The following is a 22,827-nucleotide window of genomic DNA, read 5'->3' on the forward strand; positions in this document are numbered from 1 at the left end:
TTTTTTTTTCACGATTCGCAGTTTATTAAACTCGCAAATTCATATCAGCTTTCTTTTATTTTCTTAGAGAGAAAAAAGCAATCTATGTGTCTCTGTAAATGAGAATCCTACTGGCAATTGCGAAGCGCGCATATGCAAATTGACATCATTGAATCGAACTGCTAAATAATAAAGTATACTTGACGATTGAAATAAGTAAGAAAAGTAAGCTAAAAAATAATAAAAAACAGAGCCTCGCGACTTGACTAATACCCGCGCCTCTGTCACCCCCATCCCTTTCAATTTCTGTTGCAGTACCAACTGTTCTCTGGACGGTCATAAGCCCGTGGAGATACAGATCGAGCACGAGTCCTCCTCGGTCATCCTGTGAGAAGGATCACGGCCAGGAAATTGGGTCTAAAACGGCTCGTGATCGAGGTATAACAATAACCCACCACGATAGACACATCGCGCCGAGCGATGAGGACTCGCCGCTGGCGGCCGGGATGATTGCGAGCGCCGAACGTTATGAGTTTGTTGGAAGCAAGGGGAGATATTGTATTGTACATCGTTATTTAATTTTTAGTTGGTACGCCGCGTGTGTTATTGTAAATGAAGGTTGGCTTATTAAGTATATACTTGGTCTTTGAAACTTTTCATATCTACTATGTAATACTGTTCTGTATAATGAGTAATCGTAGGTGTGTTTTTTAAATAAGAAAACCTTTTGTAATAATTAAGCATTTGTTATCGCACATTAATCGGTATAGCGTTATATTGTCGAGTACTTTTTTTACAACTCTTTGAAAATGCGTATGATTAATTAATTATCCGTTATATTATACATACGTAATACTTGGATAAGAATTTTTATTTGACGATAATTTGTGTCTGTATGTGTGTGGGTTGGTAGATAGGTGGGAGGCGCGAATATAACGTAATACAACGTGCAGGAGAGATTATATATTATGTATAGGAGTTCGGCGCGAACGCGTGAAAAATGGATTACGAAAGCCTAATCAAGAGTGAGCTCTTAATTTTTTGTATTGTTTGTAATAAGTTTTGTCAAGACAATCGATCGCAGTCGAGCGACATACAAGTCATCGCTCGAACAGCCCTTGAACTCTCATATTATACCAAGCGAATCAAAAACCAAAAAAAGAAGATGAAGTATAAGCAGCAGCAGTAGCAGAGGAAATTCAAAAGCAAATGATGAAGAGAAGGAAAAAAAATTATTGCGTGGCAATCGTTAAATTGTACACCTTGTCAACTTAGAGACAACTATTCTAGATTCTAATTCTAACTGTAATTTTATTAGTGAAAACTTAAGTGTAAACGAGGACGCGTCGTGCTGTGTGTCTGGCTGACGTGAACGTGCAGGTGAAACGTTACAAAAAAAAAAAAGAAAAAGAAGGAAGAGGATGTTGTATCTAGTGCAAAGGAGTGGCTATATATATTTCTCCCGTCAATTGCTCAATTCTAATCACTGCATTCAACAATCATTAATTTTTAAGGGTAGCTTTTATATATGATAAGTGCGGCGTGGGCGTGTCAATATGATATGTTGCGTGACGAGGGAAAGAGAGCAAGCGTGTGTGTGCAAGAGAGAGCATGCTAATATGCGAAAGTCAATCTTTGTCTGTTCTTTCCTTATGAATCTGCTGTATATTACGCTGTGCAATCCAATGGAAAATTATGAGCTTTCGGGGGTTTCCTGGAAAAGTTATCGCGCTCTGACACGAAACAACGAACCCCTGAAGTAGGCAAGCGTCTCGCTCTTCGAAACATATTATATTCAGCATCAAATATATATTTTGTAAAGAAGCCTGAATCGATCTCTAAACGATTTTAATCGTTTTTCTTTTGGGAAATCGAAACATATCGCAGAAGAATATATCAAAAACGAATATATAAAAAACTGGAAATACCTTCAGAGATGTTTGCCTCCCTGAAAACGAGAGTAGCATTACGCGCTCGTATAGAAAAGAAAAACACAAGTCTCTAAACTTCTGTATACTTTCTCTTTCTGTGATAAAAAAAAGCTAAGACGATGAACTTCGATGATAATCTTGTTTCCTTCGCCCCGTCCTAAGGTACTGTGTGTCCTATACAAGCAACACGATAGGCAGCCCAAGAAGAGGCGGATGCGGTCAATGAAGCGAAAATTGAGTCTCCGCAACTAAGCGTCGGATAAGCGATGATAATCTTGCGGCGAACTATAAAACAATCAATAACTATACATTTTTAAAGACGATATCGAGCAAGTAATAAAGTGCAAAGACCATCAGTATCACATTTGAAAACAAAAAATATTCCAGGACGATTTCCACAAGAATCGAGGCAAAGCGACGAGAGAATGACAGTTTTTTGTCTAAATAAACACACGATACTGATTTAAGATAAACATCTTTTGTACCTGCAACACAATATAGAGATATTTATTTATCTACTAGATATTTACACAGTGTATAGCTATATCGGGTATATGCAGCGCGCACTTATGCCGAAGTACCATGACAAGGTGAACAAATATTTGCTAAATATTGTTTCTCCTACAGTGATAAAAATATATGGATTAATTTGGCTTCGGTCATGATTTTTTATTGGCAAAATTGAGATACATTTGAAGCTTAAAGCAGCGCTATTTTCAACAGATGTTACTTATATATACCCCGTTGTTGCAACACACGTTTGGAAGTCGTGAGATTATTTAATACTCTACGCAGGCGTAGAATATTTAAAAATATTTCAACGTATCATCTACTACAAGTTCAATCATGAGCAAATCATTTATAAGCGTTATAAACTCGTCACAAATTTTAAAACAACTTTAAAATTCACTGCTAAATTGATTGTTCGTACATCTATATCGTGAACTGTAAAAATAAAGTGTCTCAAAAAACAAGACGATATAAATTGTTGGCAAAGATTGTGAACAGATAGCAATCTATTTTTCGTTGTATAGCTCCGAACGAAATAATAAAGGCAATCTCAGAATTTATGAAGTGAAGATATTTTTCTCGATCGCAAGTTACAAAGAACGAAAAAGCATATATTATATTATACATATAAACGAGGAAGTATAGTGCAAATTTAAAAGTGAAGACAGTGGCTAAACCTTTAGAAACAAGTTACGTGTACAGTAAATTTAAATCGTCATAGTCCCAAGCTCACATGATATACGCGAACTTCTTCGATTAAAAAATAAGCATTAGTCATATTCTTTATTGTAATTATATAAGTGTGTACGTGTGTGCATGAGTGATCCAAATGTGGAACGAGATTTTGCATTGTGACGATACAATTTAAAGAGAGAAAGCGAAGAAAATTCATTCAAAACTCATTTTCTTCATTTTAATTTTGTTAAAAATGATTTATAGTTTTACTGCCAAATCGCGTGAGGTTTTCAGTATTAAATTTCGAGTGTTACAATTAAAGCAATAAACAGCTATAATGTTGTCAGTATTATGAACGAGAAAACGACATTTGTCATTTTTTTCTTTGACTTGCTTACACGAAACTCATTCAAAAAATCTCGTTTCACCTGTGTACTCTAAATAAATATGACAAAATATATAAAATGGGACAATCGCTACTACAATGCGTTAAAATACGTATATATAGAGAAGAGTCGAGGTGTAAGAACACAATCATTAATAATTAATGTGATTAACGTATACAATCATTAACGTTAAGAATTTTATTAGTATCATTACTTTTCATTGCTATCATTAATAAGGTAATAATCTGCAATTATTACGGATATACGAAAGATTATGAAACAGTAGATTGATTGATGTGACTATTGGTTTTAAAAAAAGGCGACTAAAAAGTTAAGTGTCCTTAATGTTAAGAATGACTGACGCCCTTGGAACGTTCAAGCAATCAAAAGACGATCATTTTAGTATTCATTATTCTCTCTCGTTAAACACTTTTACAGTAGCTACCCTTCATCAATAGCAAACAGAGATAAGAGTTTTTATTGTCCAATTTCATGCAAATAGGATTTTCATAATATTTTATATTCATCCATTGCAAAAAGTAACTTCTATTTTTTCATAGCACTAATAAGTTAACAAACCATTTGTCGATGATACGATTGCAAATCAAAGAAAAACGTCTGTGCGCGTCATTCCAAGAGCGCCAGAAAAATTACTGTTTTGTCTGAAATGAAATGATTAAGAAAATAAGTAATGATTAAGATTCACTGTCTAAGCAATTGACAATCGATGAGATTGTTCGGAAAAATTTGTCTCTACGCTATTAAAATTTGGAAAGCTTTCCGAATATGAAAAAAGCTGCACACTGAAATAAGGATAAAATATAATGGGTATATTTTGTTCGCGGCAAATGCAATTTCGTCCAAGAACAAACAAGTAAAATTGGAAGAGCATTATTTAAATTAAGTGGTACTCCATTAAATTTTTTAATAATTCTCAATTTTTTATATTATGACTTATCCGTTGCATGTGAGTGATTCATTCTTGTATATGAGTGACAATTTCAAAACTTCTTTGAAAGCTTTAACGCGCGCTTTGACTTTCCTCAAAGAATCATGCTCTTTTACAAAAGGAAGACAGTCCTTTGAATTATTGATTGCTTCATAGTTTTCGAACTAAACAAAAAACTAATAAAATCTTTTAACAACTCTGTGGTCTTCGTAAATAAAAAAATTTCAAATGTCCTAAGAAATTAGGGTCGTCTTCTCCGATTTTAAGAAAGTAATAGAATTTTTTATTATACTTTTAATATAATTAGTCGAATACAAACTTTAGGCTGAAATTTCAAAGACTTAAATATATGAATGTGCGATTGTAGAATAGCGTGATTAACATTAAGATGCAAAGTCTTTCCTGCATTATACACGTGTATAGTTTATGCAGATTCTAAACAAAGCAAAGCTAGTAGGTCTGGTCGTTATTTGATAATTGTTGTAAAAATGTAGATCTAAAGCCATGTAGAAACCGACAATCAGTCTTTTATGCACGGAAATCTAAGTACAATCAGTGTAGGAGAAGTGTTTAAAAAATTATTTCCTTAAATTTTTTCAAAACATTAGTCAATCAGAGCCTAATAGATCTCCAAAGTATTGAGTGCAAGAAATATAATGCAGCAGTCTAATTTTATAATTTTCAATTTGCTGCGATTAGTTTGTATGCAAACAATGGTGTACTATAGATTTTTTTTATAAAAACTTTATAGCCATTACAGTGTAAGCAAATAGGACCAAACCTACTTGAAAGTCCGTTTCTCACAATTCTGTTTATGATTTGAATTAAACATTGTACTGTATGTAACGTGTATAATTATAAACCTTTAACATTGTATAGGGGAAAAAAATAAGCAGAAGAAATAAAAAATTATCATTAAATTGTATACATAGCTGAAGACGCGTTTACGAACGCCGACGAAAGTCTTAAATTAGATGAAACAAAAAAAGAAACAATTATTAGAGATATATCAACTTCGACTCTCGACACTTTTTGTATTACGTAAAATATATTATATATGTATAATGAAACAAAAGAGAAGAAAATTAAAATTAATTAAAAGTAAATTGAAAAAAGATTATGCAGAGCAAGATGTGTAATAATAAACAAAGGGCGAAGATAAGATAACATTTGCGCACAGAAGAATTTTTTTCCATTTCTAGATGCGTTTAAAGAGCCTTAAAAAGTGTGTAACTGATCCAGGCAAGTGAAAAAATGTAATATGACGAATGAAGCTGATGAAACGAAACATTGACAATCGTTAAATCAAGCGTATTAATCCACAATGACAAAGTTTCCCGTTTGAAAAAGGTGGACAAGTGGATTTCAATAGGAATTCCATTCGATTCTCTTTCTATTGACGCTGAGAAACTTTGTCAGAGTACTGCGACGAACAGAATAAGGTTTGCTAATCGTTTACCACTTCCAGAGTAAATAAATTGTCCGAAGAAACATTTACACCTCTGCAATATACCGAAACATCGGCACTTCGGTATCCTGTGTTTGCTTGACTCATTGCTATACTACGTATATAAGGTAAACGAGCAGCGAATTTTGGAATATAAAATCAAATACCGCATATCTAACTGTAAGAAACATGAAAGAGAGAGAGAAACGATTATTTTGAAGTAAATGTTACTATAATGTAAAATGTTCTACTGAGGATTTTTCCCGTCGATCTTATGTGAACAAAGTATACTGAGAGCAAAAAAAAATCTACGACCCAAGGTTTGTGAGAAAGCGTATAATTGGGAGATGGCGAAGAGAATAAAATAAACGACCTAATTTTACGTTTCGCATTGCCTTATAACGCGGGATATAAGATAAACGGAATATAAGCAGACGACTCCCCAGACGTATAGCATATATACGGATATATTTTGTAAAATGCAAATGAAACGCCTAAAAGAAAAGTTAATTGCGGCACGGAAATGCTATATAAAGAGGGATTAATTATAAATTTTATTCTGCTGTGCAATTCCGACATTATAAAAAGCAAAGGCACGACATGTGAATGACTTTAACAGAGATTGCATAAATATTATGTCCCCAAAATAAAAAAAAAAGTCACTTGACTATATTGTACACATATTTAGGATAAATAATGCAATGAATGTACGATATCTAATAAATGTGTTCTGCACCAATTAGTCTTCGTTCTTCCTCCCGAGGTGTTTGTTGTAAAGTTCATTTAACATTTTTGTTTCAATTTTTGTGTACCAATTCAAGCATTATTATTTACCCCCTTAATTTAATGTTTTACGATGCATACCGCGTATAGGTAAAACAGGTAGCTTCAAGTTTGGCGCCAGATATTTTTTGCTGGTGGTTTTTGCCAAAAGAGGACGCAAGTTGCTAGACTAAGAATTTAGCGGGAAGATTTGAAATTTCTATAATCGAAATGTGAGATTGTATTATTGAACGATATGATCAAGTTATGGGTATATATTTTTAATCGTTTTCATCTTGTTTTACTAATTTAATGGAAAGTTCGAAAAGGCAGACTGTATTTTCCTAGTTAAATAATCACGCACTCGTCATGTATATAACTTATACAAGCGAACCTTGAGTATCTATTCACGATCGCACAAACGATTATCGAATTCTGATCATGCGGTTAACAACAATGCCCTACATGTGCAATCAGCGAGTACAGTAGATCCCTTCACTTTCACAAATCGATCGTGATCCTTGAACAATACGACACCCAGTGCTGTTCGACCTCCTCATATGCATAATTCGAATGCATACTACCTGTTGTAGAGGCTAATCGTTGCATCGATCATCGGTGATAAAGCTATTATTCTTATTCGTCGTTTACGAGCCGCACTTGAAACTAAAGTCCATCTAAACTTATCTTATAATCCATTGTTTCTTTTTACCTATACTAATGAAGCTCGAACTTGAAACAACAGCATTCAATACTGAATCGATCAATAAAGAGCATAAAAATCAATAAATTTTTTATCCATTCTAATGGCTCTTTTTTTTATTGAAAGAGACGTTTTTAGAACGAGCAATCTTGACTCTAAATGTAAATACGTAGATGACTATAATTTGCATTGTTGTCCGCGGAGTCGTCGCGGATAGGAAGAATTTCGGTCCTTCAAGGTGCGCGCACGTCTACAGTTCAGATGTCACGGACGCATATCGATCGGTTTCTTTTTCTAGTGTCCCCGTCTTCCGCGGGCACTTCAGCCCACTTATTATACTATGTTTTCGTACACCTCGTTGTCATTTCTAGATGCATTCGCTCGATTACGAGGAATTCTTTGCGCTTCTGGACTTTGATTATGCGTCATGCTTTCAAATATACATCGGTATAAAAAAAAGTATCTTTCGCAACGTGAGTTATACTTGTCGTCAGGTTTCACCTTGCAGACGCCTGGTACAGATATTTCTCGCATTAGAACTTTCAGAAGCATGAATGAATGAGCTACCCAGAAGTTCAAATATGCAGCTATCCGTGGAAGCTCCAACTCATCTCTTCTATCCCAAAAATGATTATTTTATCAAAAGGCGCGAGAGCACCGAATGACGCGCATGTATGGCACAAGGCCAAACGTGGAATACATGCAGAGTATAACGAAGCTCATCGATTTAATATTAGCACAAAGTAACGAAAATCTCAAAGTTTTTCGTTTCTTGTACACAAAAAGGGGGCTACTCATCGTTGCGACAACTATGTGTATACGAATGAAGGCGCTTTAGATTCAAAGCATCATCCCTATACAGCTCTGGGAGATCGATGAGTTTCCCAATCTCTGGATTTAATTCTTCATATCCTACGCCATCGCGGCTCTATACACGACGTATATTCCCAGTCCGGGTATATTTATCAAAACATTGAAATTGATCACTCTTGAACGAATGGCTGAGTTTTATCGGATCATAGCCGCCGCTTATTCTCCGTGAAAAATTGTACAGGCTTATATATGTGAGGCGGTATATTTCATTCTTGCGGAAAAAATATATATCTCCCAGTAGGAATAAAAGTATTTGTAAAAAATGAATGTTCATCAACTCGTTGCAGTGCCAAAGTTTAATCTGAAAAATTTGAAAAAAATAACCACCCCATGCGTGCGTAGACCTCTTTGACCAACCACCGGTATTACACACAATCGTGCATGTGTATAACACATCAGCCGCACGCAGTCATCATCCCCCACCCCGATAGTAGCCCAATCTGGCGCGCCGGCGTGCACGAGTCCGCGCCGTCACGGCTCTCAGTCGCAGTCGGTTTATCGGCCGACCCGCATCGCTCGCCGCGCGCAAACTCCATTCCACACGCATACATCCAGCAGAGCCCACTGTACATACGCGCACACACACCTTATATTTACGCGGTATATACGCGACTATAGTCTCCGAGAGCGGCGCGCGCGCACTCGCTCCCCGCCACTGGCTTGCGCTCTTTACTCTCTCGCGCTCGCTCGCTCGCACTGACGCAGTTTTCCACCCCGCGCTTTCGATTTTCGCAGAGAGAGAGAGAGAGAGAGAGAGAGAGAGAGCCGCGCTAACTCGTTCACGTCTCTTCTCGCTCCTGACGTAATTTAACAAGCAGACTCGCGCCAGTCGGCTTCCTGGGTGGCGAGTATCGTCGGCTCGGTCATTTTCTACTTTCGACTCGGGAGGGAAGGTGCGTGCGCGAGCCCGAGCTGCAGAAGACGGACAGTTGGCAAGGAATCCGAGACGCGATATAGACGAGGGAGAGTCTCATCATGGCCGACAGGATATACCAGCCGAATCCTGAGCTCGCCAGGGCGGCTCACTGCAAGAGCATGGAGCAGTACAAGCGAATGCACGAGAGGTAACGATTATTTTCTTTCGCGCTCTCTCTATGGCTGATGATGGCGAGCGAGTTTTTAGAGATTCTCTCTTCTCGAGTCGCCGCGAGGGGTTGGCTCCATTTCGAGGGCTGATTTTTTTTTCGGGGTTGTGTGCCCTGTGTAGCATGCGACGCGTTGAAATATTAATTTCAGCCCTTCGCGATCATATCTGCTTGTGTATGTACGTATAAGGACACCGTTCTTATTGTAAAACGAACCCGCGTGTCCTGGATACGAATATAAGACACACATTCGTTCATTGCTGCACAGAACGCGATTAACTTTAATCGTGGCGAGCTAAAGAAAAAATTACCGATGTTACCTACTTTGACAATTCTATCTTATCTGAATCGCGCGAAATTGCCGTACGTATATACTTCTCATATAATACTCGGCACAAGCGCAAAAGACAACACCGCGTCTCTCGCTACATCTATAGCAGTAGTGAGAACCGATGAATTTCCAAAGCAGAGCCTGATTTGTTTATATGACCGCACGCGGTTCATGCCAAGAGAAAATACGCTAATACGTGCCGTGAGAAAGGAAGTCTGCCGTGACGCAACGCGGCGAACAATATACTATATAGCCGTGCCCCGCGACGCGCGCGTTTTCACCGAAAAATTTTACAATAGCAAATGCAGCCGCTTCGAATAAACATCGGACGGCGTGACTATCGAAAAAAATAAAATTCAAACTCCGAGCAAATTCTCCTACACGCGTTATGATTCGTGTGTGTAGTTACGTACTCGCAACGAATGCACAGCCGATTCTCTCGGTTGCATACATATAGATGAAAATAGAAAGTCGTCGGCAGCGTGCGCCCGATCGATCGGCCGCGACCCTCTATATAGATATGCGCCACCCTTGTGTGTGCGGCACCTGCCCACGCGCCTAAGGTCCCAAGCGCGGAGTTATTTATACACTCGCGCGGGCGCTGAATGAATCGCGATGACGGTTTCTTTTCTTATTTCTTTACTCGTTAAGGCGGGCTGGAGTTTTTTCATGTACTTATATAAGGGGGATGACGTTGGGAAAATGTCGAGATTTAGCGCTGATCTTCTAATCGTCCATTTGATTGTGTACGAGGCAATCATTCCATCGGTTCGCGCAGCGCTAATGTCGCGGTTAATATTAACGGCTATAAATCATGCAAACGCTCGTGCGCGCTCGAATCAATTATTAATTAGCGCGCGAAAACGTCCTTTCAAAGCTGATATCGATCTCTTCGACGTTTTTCCCAACTTGTATTTATACTTATCTTCGACGCTGCACTGCATTATTGCTTCTATTTAACGCTTAACGAGCGCGAAGTGTATTTTTACATAAAAGTTCAACGATGCTGTATAGTCGAGTGTAACGCAAATACTCGCGCTTTTCTGCGAAGTTTCCGGTGGAAGAGAAAAAAGTTTTAGTTAACGAGATTATTGCGTATTCTATTATGATACAGACGAGTGTAAAGACGCGCTTTATTTCTTCTTTAGAGTGTTATGCTAAACGAGTGTACTTGTTGGTCCATAATAAAAGAAAGGGAATTGAATTGCGGGCTATATCGAATGTTTTGTTCGCAGGTCGATAAAGCATCCGGCACAATTTTGGGGCGAAATAGCCAAGGAATTCTACTGGGAGACGCACACGACTGAGGACAAATTCTTCTCTTACAATTTTGACCTGAATGCGGGTGACATCTACATCAAGTGGATGGAAGGAGCCTCTACGAATTTGAGCTTCAATCTGCTCGACAAGAACGTCAAGAACGGAAAGGGCGATCAAGTGGCCTTTTACTGGTAATTGATTTTTTCAGTTGTACACTCTACAATTCTGATCGTAATTTTCAAGTGAATGATTAATTTCAAAAAATGTATCCGACAAACAACTCAATACAACGATTGCCATCGTCGACGACAACAAACGAAATCGTCTTTCACAAACGCCGCTTTACTCTACTCGAAATCAGCTGACCCAGTCGCGTTTTCCTCTGAGCGGGCGCCTAGACTCGTCTGCTAGCTCGTTCGGTGAAAAAATAAACCTGCTTCATCGAAAAGGTCAGCTGATGCGTCGATGCAAAATATCGACGCGACGCTATCGATGCTCGAAAAGCGTGACGCTGCAAAGAAATAGTGCGCGGAGCACGTGTCCAATTTGGTAAATACCGCAATTCGGACGTACGCGGCGCAGGTATAAGCCAAACGTAATTATAGGCGACGCGGTTCAGGGACGATTTGTCTGGTATGGTAGTCGTTTGACGCTTGTACAGAGATTTTCTTCGAATTTATCAGTTGCCGATATAGTTGGGTTGTATTGTTTTTGACTCCGCGATGTAGGCTAATCAGATGCTGCCTGGAGTTTCCTGAAGTAGGGAAGACCGTCGAGTGGATATTGATAATCAAGCGCGGAGACGCGTACCTTGACATAAATACATCGAAATGTATACGATATATTATAATGATATTCGATAAACTATGTACTGCGTATGTACAACGTTGTTGCGGGTACTGGAAATCGTAGACGGCGAAAAATGTAGCTTATCAACATCGCATTCGCGGCCTGCACGCAACTATATGGTTGATTTAAAATTTTTTAAAATAATACAGTGGATTTTAGGGATCGATTATTATCAGCGGAGCAGTATGCCGACAACTTCAAATTTTAAAGCATAAATTGCATGATGTATTATCCTCTCTCAAAAGAGTGATGAGCTTCGTTGTGAAGCATTTATGGACGCCTGGTACTAGAATTTATAGGAACGCGAATTTTATAACGTCAACTAAGAACGCTTCAAGCTGTTAGTTAGTTATTATAACAACAACAACAAAATTCCAAAATTGTCAGCAGCAACAAAACCAACCGATTCACACACGCGTAATTATTTTCGTCGAGTGCCACTGACCCACGTTCATTGCCGATGCAAATGTCAGAGAAGCGCGTAGACGCAAGTCATTCATACATGCACGTGTGGCCGATTCTACGGTTTGTGGGCGTTATATACACATACATCGCGGTATTGCTTATTCTCTCGGACCTCCCGCGAATGGAAGACTTTTTGGGGGCTTCGCGGGGGCCATCACTCTCGACGTCATATTTAAAGAGTTATCATCGTATAGTCCGTTATAGAGTTTTAAATGCCTATTGTCTTCGGACTGACGTAATTTCTTTTGAATTTCAAGTTTGTTGAATTTTTTCAGGCAAAGTCAAAAGAATAAGTTTATAGCCACAATCCTAGTCGACCTCGATTCATCGATGATTAAATCAACCCGCTGCAATGTACTGCGCCGATTCGAAAGAAAACAATGCACGAGTCGCTCTCGTGCGCTTAATTAACGCCTACACGTATAATAGCAGACAGTTGTTGCGTGTGGATTTACAGTACCGCGATGCGAGTAAAAGCAATTAGCACATGCTTCTAACGGTCATCGTCCCTCTCGCACGCAACCCCAATCATCCCTTCTGTATACTGCATCTTCTTCTATCTACCCGCAAATCAATTACTCCGCAATGTCTACATCCATCAAAGCTACCGCGTTTTGCAACGCGAAACGACGCGGGCGACAAACCTCCAGTCAAAACAGAAACCAAAGCTCGCATGAACAAAAATTACGAGCATAATATATAATAACGCGAATTTTTGTATTATGACGCTTGGCGTGCGTATATATATATACTGCTTCACGATTGGCCGGCACCTCGTGGCGCGATATTTCGTGCGACGCGCCGCAAGCGGATCGCACGTGGGATTTCCTCAGCGCACAGCTCGGAGTATATAACGGACTCGCCATACTCCCCCACTTCTGCGAAACCGTCGCGATTAGCCCGACGAGGAAAACTCTATATACGTATACTTACATGCGCGCACGTGCGTCTGTATACACGTCTGGCGGTCTTTTTGAATTTCTGCTGATACGCGGATCGTGTACGTTATACGCGTTTATAGGAAAATATTGCGCACGGATGATGATGATCTATTTTTATCTGTAATTATAATCGTGATGCTTAGCGTGTTACTTAGCTGCTGCGCTGTTCTATGGTCGCGTCAGCTCGTGAATCATTTTTAAAGGCTTATCTCGTGCGTTTTCACGATGCGGAATGTTTGCGCGTAAATATAATTTTAGTGTACTAATCGATAAGGAGCCGTGTATACGGTTAAACGATTATTGTCCACTCGATAGTGCCGAGATAAGAAGAAGCCTTTTAACCCGCTGGTATATTGCTTCGGAATACGTATACAAAGTAGGCTAATGAGGTGTCACAATAAAAAGCACAACGAAATCCATTTGCGGAATAGTATATAGTTGACTTCCGCGCTTAATTAAAAAGGCGGAGGCACTATACGAGCGCGGCTAAAAATACAAGCCTCGTCGGCACTGGCTTCGCTTCCCCGCGCGCACGATAACGCGTTGCCCATATAACTATACCTATACAACAACAGAATATATGCCTCGCAGGTATTATAATGTCGCGCATAGCTGTAAGCTGTATACTGTTTTTTTTATCGTTTTAAATCGCAAATGACCGCGCGCTCACAGTTTCATCGCGACTTGCTCTGAAATTCGCGGAGAACAAAATCCTTAATAACCTCCTTGTCTGTTTATTCCGCGACGCGAATCCCTTTTACGAACGAGTCTCGAATAAAGGTCGAGGATATAATATAAAGGCGGCGACTTTTCAAGGCTCGCCGCCGTCGTCGTATTGAACCACGCTTGCCAATATGGCATGGGGAGAGAGAATGATACGTCGGTGCGTGTGCAGTGTTATCTCTCGGAGATATACTGATGGCAGGCGTCAGCTGATCGAGTGTTTGTACATTCATAATGCTAACACTTAGTTTGAAATGCCAATGTCGTAATGTTCAATAATTTTATTCAGAGAAATTTTTTCCAGATAACTTTTATTCTCTGCGTGCTTACATCACACATTAATTTTTCTCATTCGGGCTGCACATGAACTTTTGCAAGAAAGCCAAAACTGCAGCGATTTTCGAGCTTGCGACAATCTTCCAAACTTCAAACCTGCTTGCTCCGAATTGTTATTTCGTAGTTTCGAAGGACTCTTAACAACTCCTGAACTATTTTCTGCGCACCTGTACAGCTTGATCTACTCGTGCAAACTGCTCGCTGTAATCTCCCGGCGAAGTCGAATAGTTATGTGCACATACAAAAATATTTACGCAAAAAAGCTCGATTGATCGAACGCGAATTTTTCCACAAACGCGCGAGCGCTGATATTTCCAATTCACTATACAAATACAAACCTTATACACACTACGTCAACGAATGTTTTATTTACCAGCTCCCGTCTACTCGAACGAAATGAAAACATTGTATAACTCGCATACGCCAAAGCTATTGACGTCCGCGCACACATAACATATTATCTTCTTGTACCCATTCAACATATTTACATGCTGGAAAAATCATCGTCCGCTACTCTATATTATCTGATGAAGTTCAAGTTCGCTCGGAAAAAGTCGTCTGCTATATACTCTCGAGAGTTTATCGCACCGCAACACGCGGCCACTCGTCAACAATTATTACGTAATGCGGACATCGTACCACGACGACGATAGTATGATGAGTATTATACACGCGCCGGAATAAAAGAATCTATCTCTTCGGTGGGTGAAGATAATGCATCGATTTTTCCGCTCACGCGGTATTGACTCCGGTCGATCGTGTCTCGCACATGTAATTCTCACGCGACGTCTCTTCTCCGATTGTGTATCGCCGAACGTCTCAAGTTCACCGTCGCGCGATGATGATTCTTTTTTCGTACATCCGCAGATAGCCGCTGGACTTATCGGAGAGAAATTAGCCGACTCGCTCGTATCTGTGACTTTGCATAAAATTGTTTATACATTCGTACACCAAAGATGCGCGACGTGTATTAGTTGTGGATATTCGCACGATCCCTGTCCCATTTATAAACACAAATATATACGCGAACTTTCTTCTGTACGCACACTGGTATATTGATATTATTCTAACGTCATCCCGTAGGTTTTCCTCTTATACAACAAAGCTGCCGCTCATAATACTTGCGTAAGGAATATTCAACGCAGCGCATCAGTTATAGCAGACGCCGATTTTTTTTCCAGAGAAAAAATACACTCCTAACGCAAATTTCGCGTCTGGCTGGGCGCGAGAAAAGCAGTAGGGAATGTCGAATGCATAATATACTCGCGCGAAATACGCTTGTCCTTCTCACACACGTGGATATATCCCGTCGCGCGCGAACAAACATTATGAAAATTGGCCGCACGCGGAACAACTTTGACTTTTGACACTTACGCCTTGTCGGCTTTTAAAACTTGCGCGAGCATCTAGAATTTTAAAACCAGTTTTTGTTTGTTCCCCCTTTATACTTTTGTTAGCGACTATATTAGCTCGGAGTTATGTAAAAGGTAGAGTTTCGTTTAACAGAAAATTTGGCAACTGGGAGACAGGGAGTTCACTTAAGCTAATCGCGTCAGGGGATTCCAGGAGCGTTGGATATGCGAACACGTGGAGACGTCCGCTTATCTCAGTTCTATACATACAATCGACCAAAATGATGTAATATCCTGATAGTGAAATAAAACACTCTCCTCCTCCACGTTCAATCCTTGAAAATATCGAGTGCATATACTCTGCGATGTAAATCGCATATTCAAACGCCAAGACAACAATGTCCGTATGCAATTACGCGATTTCAATAGTACCCCTACATTATTGTAGTTTTATGCACATGATATTATCAAGTAGACACGCGCCTGCGATCGACACGTGCGAGAATAGTATCGAGCTTGACTTTGCTGAAATTTCAGTACACACGCGTGAACGGTACAAATCGAAGCCTGAATAAAAACAAACAAAATCGTCTATGTGTGTTACATAGGGAGGGCAATGACCCGGACGACTACTCTCGTCTCACTTACCGGAAGCTCCTGGAGGAGACCTGTCGTTTCGCCAACGTGCTCAAGTCGAAAGGCGTGCAGAAGGGCGACCGCGTGGCCATCTACATGCCCATGATCCTCGAGCTGCCCATAGCGATGCTCGCCTGCACGAGGATCGGCGCAGTTCACAGCGTCGTGGTGAGTGTCGCATACTTATATATTTTACGAAATTTTCCGCATCAAAGATGTTTTACATTGGCATGAAACATCGAAAACGTTCAGTTCGCAGGTTACTCGGCGGACTCGCTGGCCGAGCGCATGCTGGACTCGAAGGCCAAGGTCCTGGTCACGGCTGACGGGGTCTGGCGCGGGGAGAAGCTTCTGCTGCTCAAGACCATCTGCGACGACGCCCTCGACAAGGTTAAGAAGCACGGACACCAGGTCGAGAGCTGCATCGTCGTGTCGCATCTCAGGCGGCTCAGCGCTCCCCAGGGCAAGAACGAAACCCGTACGTATTCGTGAATAATTTTCCTTTGCTATTCAAATTGGCCGGGAGAGCTTCTTCGATCGTTATAACAGGAGCATTCGTGTAACGAATATTCGATATGCTGCAGCTCACGCGAATGGCGCGACGAACGGAAATTCGAACGGCGACTCGCAGCAGGTGCCCTGGGACGACGACAGGGACGCTTGGTGGCACGACGAGATGGAGGACGCCGAGGCGAGTTGCTATCCCGTCTGGATGAACGCCGAAGATCCGCTCTTTATTCTGTACACGAGGTATGTTGCATCGATCGGCGCATAAGCGCGGGCGTATAAGACTCAAATCTAATCGGTTTGCAGCGGCTCAACGGGAAAGCCCAAGGGTGTCCAGCACACGACGGCCGGCTACTTGATATACGCCGCGACGACTTTCAAATACGTCTTCGACTATCATCCCGGGGACGTGTACTGGTGCACTGCTGACATCGGCTGGATCACCGGGCACACCTACGTCGTTTACGGACCCCTCGCCAATGGAGCCACGTCCGTCTTGGTGAGTCTTGTAGAATTTATATAAAAAAGCTCCTCGAGAGTCGGGGTTCGAAGAGCAATCGATCGTATCGATTTCAGTTCGAGGGCACACCGTTCTATCCGACGAACGACAGGTACTGGTCTGTCGTCGACAAGTACAAAGTCAATCAGTTCTACACGGCGCCAACCGCAATTCGGTCACTCATGAAATTCGGCGACGACCACGTGAAGAAGCACGATCTGAGCACGCTCAAGGTATACTCATTTCGCAAGTTGTGTTTTACTTTTTTTTTGTCTCGTAAAATTTTGCCATTGCACAATTTTTTTTCTCCTCTCCTCTAGGTTCTCGGCTCGGTGGGCGAGCCGATCAACTCGGAAGCTTGGCTCTGGTTCTACAACCTCGTGGGTCACGGTAAGTGCAGCATAGCCGACACGTTCTGGCAGACCGAGACCGGCGGTCACGTCATCACACCGCTGCCCGGCGCGACGCCCATGAAGCCTGGCTCAGCCGTGAGTTAGCTTTTCATCTAAAATTCAAAATTGCTCACAAGTAGAAACAGCCGTGTGCGTCGAGACGCTGCTATTTCAATAGCCCAATGATGCACGCAAGCGACCTTACCACAGGTAATTATAGCCTCTCCGGTGTTGTTTCGCAGAGCTTTCCGTTCTTCGGCGTACAACCCGAGCTGCTGGACGAGGACGGCCACGTGATCGAGGGCGAAGGCGAGGGATATCTCGTGTTCCGCAGGCCCTGGCCCGGCATGATGCGCACGCTCTACGGCAACCACGAGCGATTCCAGAGCACGTACTTCGACAGGTTTCACGGATTCTACTGCACGGGCGACGGTGAGTTCAGTGTTTCGTATTCGCGAACGAAATAGAGAGGCGGATCGGGTTATACCTAGCTCTTCAATCATCGATCGGCTCCCGGAACTTCTCTCCGGCGTATCTGGCTTCCTGGCCGAGTTCCTCCTCGATTCTCAGAATCTGATTGTACTTGGCGAGCCGCTCGCCACGACAGGGCGCCCCGGCTTTGAATTGACCCGCCGAAACGCCGACCGCAAAATCCGCGATAAAAGTGTCTTCGGTTTCACCGTGACCTGGAAAGCCGTATTGCAGCGAGCGATACTATGCTGTGTTCGTTTGGTTTTTGTTTTGCCAAATGGTTCTCTCCTAATGATATTCTCAATCGTTCGTCGATGTATCTCGATATAATCACCTGCGCTGACAAGATAGCTCCAACCGGCGGCTCTGGCCGCCTTGACACACTCGATCGCTTCGGTGACCGTCCCAATCTGTCCCAATTTGATCGACAGACAATTTGCCGCTTGTTTCTCCTTGGCTTCCTCGATGCGCTCGGGATTCGTTGCCGTCAGCAACGAGGCGACTACCTGCACAGTCGGCGCTTGACTGACCAGAGCCGACCAGCTGTCCCAATCATCTTGATCAAAGGGATCTTCCACCGAGACGATAGCAGGAAATTCGGTGAAAAGATCGGTGTACTGTTCTCTCAGAGCTTCCGGCTCTAGGTAGTTTTCCGGGTCAGATTCGTCGGTTTTGAACTCGAGATCGTACATGCCTGCAACGATCGATCATCGGAGTATACATTTCAGCGAAAAAACACAATCAAGTGTGTCAAGATTCGACAAACGCTCGAGTCCTCAGTCCGCAGCAAAAAGCTCGTATTTTATATGTTATCGATTTTCCCCTTCGACAGCTGCATTATACACGTTCCACTTTGTTAAGCATCGAGCATTGCCGCACTAAACGCCTCACTTATCGCGATAGCGTCATATATCTGTATGCCGGAAAGCCGCCCACGCGAATATTTGCAAAAAAACACTCGGGACACAAACCCTCGCGAAAGAAAGCACTGGCATCGACGTCCAGGGCGATCTTGACCTTTCCATCATAGCCGGCGCTCTTGATGGCCTCGTCGAGGGTCGTCAGAGCCTCGTTGTCGTCCTCGAGCCCCGGTGCGAAGGCGCCGTCGTCTGCTACTGTTAGGGGCGGCTTAAGTTCTTGCAGCTCGGCGAGCTTGCGCTCGAGGTCGCGGTAGATTTCCGTGCCCATTCGCATCGCTTCGGCGAACGTTTCCGCGCCTGTTTCGTTTGAGAAATTTAAATTTATCCCATAAAACTGTCACTATAAAAAAGTTATTACTCGCGTGAAAATAAACATTTTTTATTTTCCGAGCCGGGTGTATATCACTCGAGCGAATATAATCACGCCCACGTCTAATTAATTTTTCTCCCGCGCACTAGTCATACGTCAAAGATAAAATTTCTCTCTCTCTCTCTCTCTCTCTCTCTCTCTCTCTCGCTGGCCTCGCGCATAAATTTCATCTTAAAAAAAAATAAATAAAGCCCAGTCCAATTAAACTTTATACGGAGAAGCCGGCAGCGACGGACAGCGAGTATATAGACGAAGAAGTTCGCGATTCAAAGAAGCTCGGCAACTTTTTTCCCGTACCAGTTGGCAGAATGAGAAATTCCTGATAGACGAGGCCGTTTCCCGCTGCGCGTCCTCCGCTCATGAGGCTGAAAACTGGAACGGGCAGTCGGCGAACGTTCGCTCCGCTGTCGCTGAGGATCGCTATGTACCTGCATCAAGGCCGACGTGGCGTTGGATTAATCGATCTACGCGCGTTCTTTTGTTACTTCGCGATCGAGATTAGTAGCTATGATATAGACGCTCGTTGTTTGCGCATTCGCAGAAGAAGTGCGCGATGAATGAATCATTATTCAGTGAGAACAATTTTATCAGATGCAAGCGAGAAGAATAATAGACGGCGCGTCGGGAAAGCTCCGCTGCACCCTGTAATCGATCGATCCTCGTCCCTCGGCACAGAGAATCATAAATTCATAAGGTACAATACTGCAGTATACAGCCAAACGACTACCTGTAAAGTGGCAAGCCTCTTTTAGCGGCTGCGGCCTTGCAGCAGGCAACCGAGACGCCGAGCATCGCGTTCGCGCCGAGCTTAGACTTGTCCGGCGTTCCATCGAGGCTCTGCATCAGGAGATCGATCTCGCGCTGCTGGTTCACCTCGAGCTTAGACTTCAGAATTTCCGGAGCTATGACGTTGTTGATGCTTTCCACGACTGCGAGAGTATGTGAGCTTGGTATTAATATATCGCGATTCCTCGTTTCGTTTTAAAAGCCAATTTTGCAACAAACAATAAAGCTCTAAGCTGTCCAGTATGATTTATAGAGTATATAGATTGTATCGCGAAAGGTCATGAAAATTTATATAGGAGTATCTATAAGTATATTAAAAAGTCCATACAAAAATTGCACACCTTTAAGAACCGATCGACCATTGTAAGCCGCCTCGTCGTCGTCCCGAATTTCTTTAGCCTCGTTGTCACCGGGAAAAAGCGAACTGCACGGCACGGAGCTGCGCAGCAAACCAATATCCGTTATTAAGTCGACCTCGACCGTCGGCTGACCCAGCGAGTCGAATATCTGCCTGGCTTTGACCTTGCGGATTGGCATTGCGAAGGGGAGAGGAGGATTTCTGCGGTTTTCGTATATTTGGACAGTTAATTTTTAATGGATTGACCGGAGGTTGAGCTTTTGGTTAGGGAGTGTTTGTTGCTCTGAAGTTGGCGATGTAGACGGATTCGGGAGTTGTTTTACGTTAATTGTTGTAAAAAAATCCCAATCGACTTCTTGTTCGTTCTAGTTTATATCTGTTTGCTCTAGATGAGAAGCAGCATGGTAAAATTAAAAAGATAAACATAATAAAAATGCATATAATTCGTTGACAGGCGCTCGAAGGGATAAAGACGGCTATCTCTGGGTCACCGGCCGTATCGACGACATGTTGAACGTGTCCGGTCACCTCATGTCCACCGCCGAGGTCGAGAGTGTGCTGGCGGAACACTCTTCCGTCGCCGAAGCCGCCGTCGTCAGTAAACCTCACCCGGTCAAGGGCCAGTGTCTCTACTGCTTTGTTACACCCAACGAGGGCAAGCCCTTCGATAAGAAACTCCAGGATGAGCTCAAGAAAAAGGGTATGTCTATTATCGTAATATATTTATATATTTTCGATAAAAAAAAACCTCATTGACTTTCGTTTTCCAACAGTTCGCGAAAGAATCGGTCCGTTCGCCCAGCCGGACGTGATCCAGCACGCTCCAGGTCTGCCGAAAACTCGGTCCGGCAAGATAATGCGACGGGTGTTGCGAAAGATCGCGATCGGCGACAAGAACGTCGGCGACGTCTCGACGCTGGCTGACGAAGGTGTCGTCGACCTTCTCTTCTCTCTGAGGCCGCAACAAGTCTAAGGAGACATCCTGCACAACACTCCACAGATAATCGATCGCCACGACGGTTTCTGTCGACCTTCGGACATGTATTGTTGTCACGATCCGGTTTCCTCGTATAGCTGTAATGTATTTTTTTAAAAACGACGCGGAGTGAGGAAGTGTCGTACGCGTTTTCGAGTGGAGCGATTAGAAATGACTACAATAGGCGCTAAATTTATTTATGAAAAAATTCAAAGCAATTCCTTGCCAGATTGTCGCTGAGACCAGAATGGAAAAAGCGATTTAAAGAGAAAACGAAAGCAGAATTTCGTTGCCATCGAATCAATTCCCAAGTTCGAGGAAGCAAAGGAGCCCAGAGAATACACAGAGAGAGAGAGAGAGAGAGAGAGAGAGAGAGAGAGAGAGAGAGAGAGAGAGAGAGAGAGAGAGAGATAGCGATCGAGACGAGTCGACGAAAGTAAAATTATTGTTGCTGCGCGAGTGGAAAATAGCGTCGACGTTTTCTACAGCGCGAGAAATCTAGCTAGATATTAAAGTGCACACATTTTCGCTTGCATGCGCGCGAGTGAGTGAGTGAGTGAGAGAGAGAGAGAGAGAGAGAGAGAGAGACAGCGCGACGTATATTATAGGGAGTACAAAGAAAAGAAGTATACGTTGTACGTGCAGAGCCGACGATTTTAGAGTAGCCGTGTAATGATTATTTTAGAGAAACTGGGGAAAGCTCGGAATTGAGTAGCGACGGTAGGTTTTGCTCTCCGAAGCGTGTAATTATTCTTTCATTGCATTTCTCGAGGGAATTTATGCGCAGTGTGTTGCCTTGAAAAAATGCAAAGCTCGTGATCTCAAGAAATACGATTTGTCATATCCGCGCGGATAATCTCGCTGCTCGATTCGGTGTCCTCGTTTTTTTTTTCTTCTTTTTTTTTTCTCGCTTGTCGCTAGACCATATTAGTTTCCTGTTTTAATCGTTAGTTCATCTCCGCTAGATACAAAAGAGGGTTTGCCCACAAAAGAGTCGTCAGTTCCTTCTTTATTATAGGGGTCTTCCGTGGTGCTGCGGACGTTTTGAAAAAAGCACACATTGTTAAAGCTCACGGCGACGCGCTGCTTTGTCGAGAAAAAAATTTTTCTATCGATATCGAACGAAAGAGTAAGTAGATGTGTGTACATTGACCGGAAACTTTTGCCGAGGGCAGTATATACCTGTGTATCGCTCTTGCGGAATGGAATACAAATTTGTCGCGTTGCGCAACGTCTTCTCATGGAAATTCGATAAAGCAGAGCGACGTCGCGAAACACAGGAGGAAATCAAGGCAGAAATGGAGGAGGGAAAAAGAGGCATAAGTCCACAGCACTGTTATTATTGTTATGGAACC

General features: G+C 42.3%; 3 protein-coding genes across 7 annotated transcripts in view; 2 read left to right on the forward strand and 1 right to left on the reverse strand.

Annotated features, from left to right (window-relative positions):
- LOC100114687 (SCY1-like protein 2) overlaps positions 1-6,616 on the forward strand; it is a 49,974-nt gene extending 43,358 nt beyond the window's left edge. For 2 of the 3 annotated variants that reach the window (XM_032602290.1, XM_032602291.1), the window contains exon 16: positions 295-1,140. Coding sequence is in view for 1 of the 3 variants with exons in the window: in XM_032602291.1 (XP_032458182.1) it covers positions 295-321 (27 nt within the window). In the remaining 2 variants the exon portion in view is untranslated. Of the gene's footprint in view, positions 1-294 lie in introns of all 3 variants that reach the window. The other variant, XM_016986411.1, reaches the window with a different exon arrangement.
- A 2,079-nt stretch (positions 6,617-8,695) lies between these two features.
- On the forward strand, positions 8,696-22,584 carry LOC100114726 (acetyl-coenzyme A synthetase). The gene is made up of 11 exons (XM_001599602.5): positions 8,696-9,279; positions 10,867-11,082; positions 16,166-16,361; positions 16,446-16,671; positions 16,778-16,943; positions 17,007-17,199; positions 17,277-17,432; positions 17,520-17,687; positions 17,834-18,023; positions 20,951-21,196; positions 21,270-22,584. The coding sequence occupies exons 1-11, from the start codon at positions 9,191-9,193 to the stop codon at positions 21,467-21,469; spliced, it is 2,046 nt and encodes a 681-aa protein (XP_001599652.1). The 5' UTR covers positions 8,696-9,190; the 3' UTR covers positions 21,470-22,584.
- LOC103316202 (enolase-like) lies at positions 17,436-20,825 on the reverse strand. 3 transcript variants are annotated; one of them, XM_008208780.4, is made up of 8 exons: positions 20,480-20,823; positions 20,080-20,281; positions 19,650-19,780; positions 19,034-19,279; positions 18,397-18,756; positions 18,079-18,277; positions 17,797-18,009; positions 17,436-17,704 (listed from the first exon to the last, which is right to left on the reverse strand). In XM_008208780.4, exons 1-6 carry the CDS (start codon positions 20,673-20,675, stop codon positions 18,087-18,089), a joined length of 1,326 nt encoding a protein of 441 aa, XP_008207002.1. In that variant the 5' UTR covers positions 20,676-20,823; the 3' UTR covers positions 17,436-17,704; positions 17,797-18,009; positions 18,079-18,086. The 3 variants fall into 3 exon arrangements, with proteins under 3 accessions (XP_008207002.1, XP_032458185.1, XP_008207010.1); XM_008208788.4 differs by having other exon boundaries at positions 17,442-17,704; positions 17,797-18,006; positions 20,480-20,781; XM_032602294.1 differs by having other exon boundaries at positions 17,797-18,277; positions 20,480-20,825.
- Positions 22,585-22,827: the final 243 nt, after the last annotated feature.

Source organism: Nasonia vitripennis, chromosome 1 (genome assembly GCF_009193385.2).
Source record: "Nasonia vitripennis strain AsymCx chromosome 1, Nvit_psr_1.1, whole genome shotgun sequence".
Lineage (NCBI taxonomy): Eukaryota > Metazoa > Arthropoda > Insecta > Hymenoptera > Pteromalidae > Nasonia > Nasonia vitripennis.

Bases quoted from the DNA above. Each gene is read 5' to 3' on its own strand.
- LOC100114726 (XM_001599602.5), top strand. From the start codon at position 9,191: ATGGCCGACAGGATATACCAGCCGAATCCTGAGCTCGCCAGGGCGGCT. The intron at 16,362-16,445 runs GTGAGTGTCGCA...GAAAACGTTCAG, and splicing joins GCGCAGTTCACAGCGTCGTG to TTCGCAGGTTACTCGGCGGA. The intron at 17,200-17,276 runs GTGAGTCTTGTA...TATCGATTTCAG, and splicing joins ATGGAGCCACGTCCGTCTTG to TTCGAGGGCACACCGTTCTA.
- LOC103316202 (XM_032602294.1), bottom strand. From the start codon at position 20,675: ATGCCAATCCGCAAGGTCAAAGCCAGGCAGATATTCGACTCGCTGGGT. The intron at 19,781-20,079 runs GTAGTCGTTTGG...GCCTTGATGCAG, and splicing joins AGAGGCTTGCCACTTTACAG to GTACATAGCGATCCTCAGCG. The intron at 18,278-18,396 runs GTGATTATATCG...ACGGCTTTCCAG, and splicing joins GAGCTATCTTGTCAGCGCAG to GTCACGGTGAAACCGAAGAC.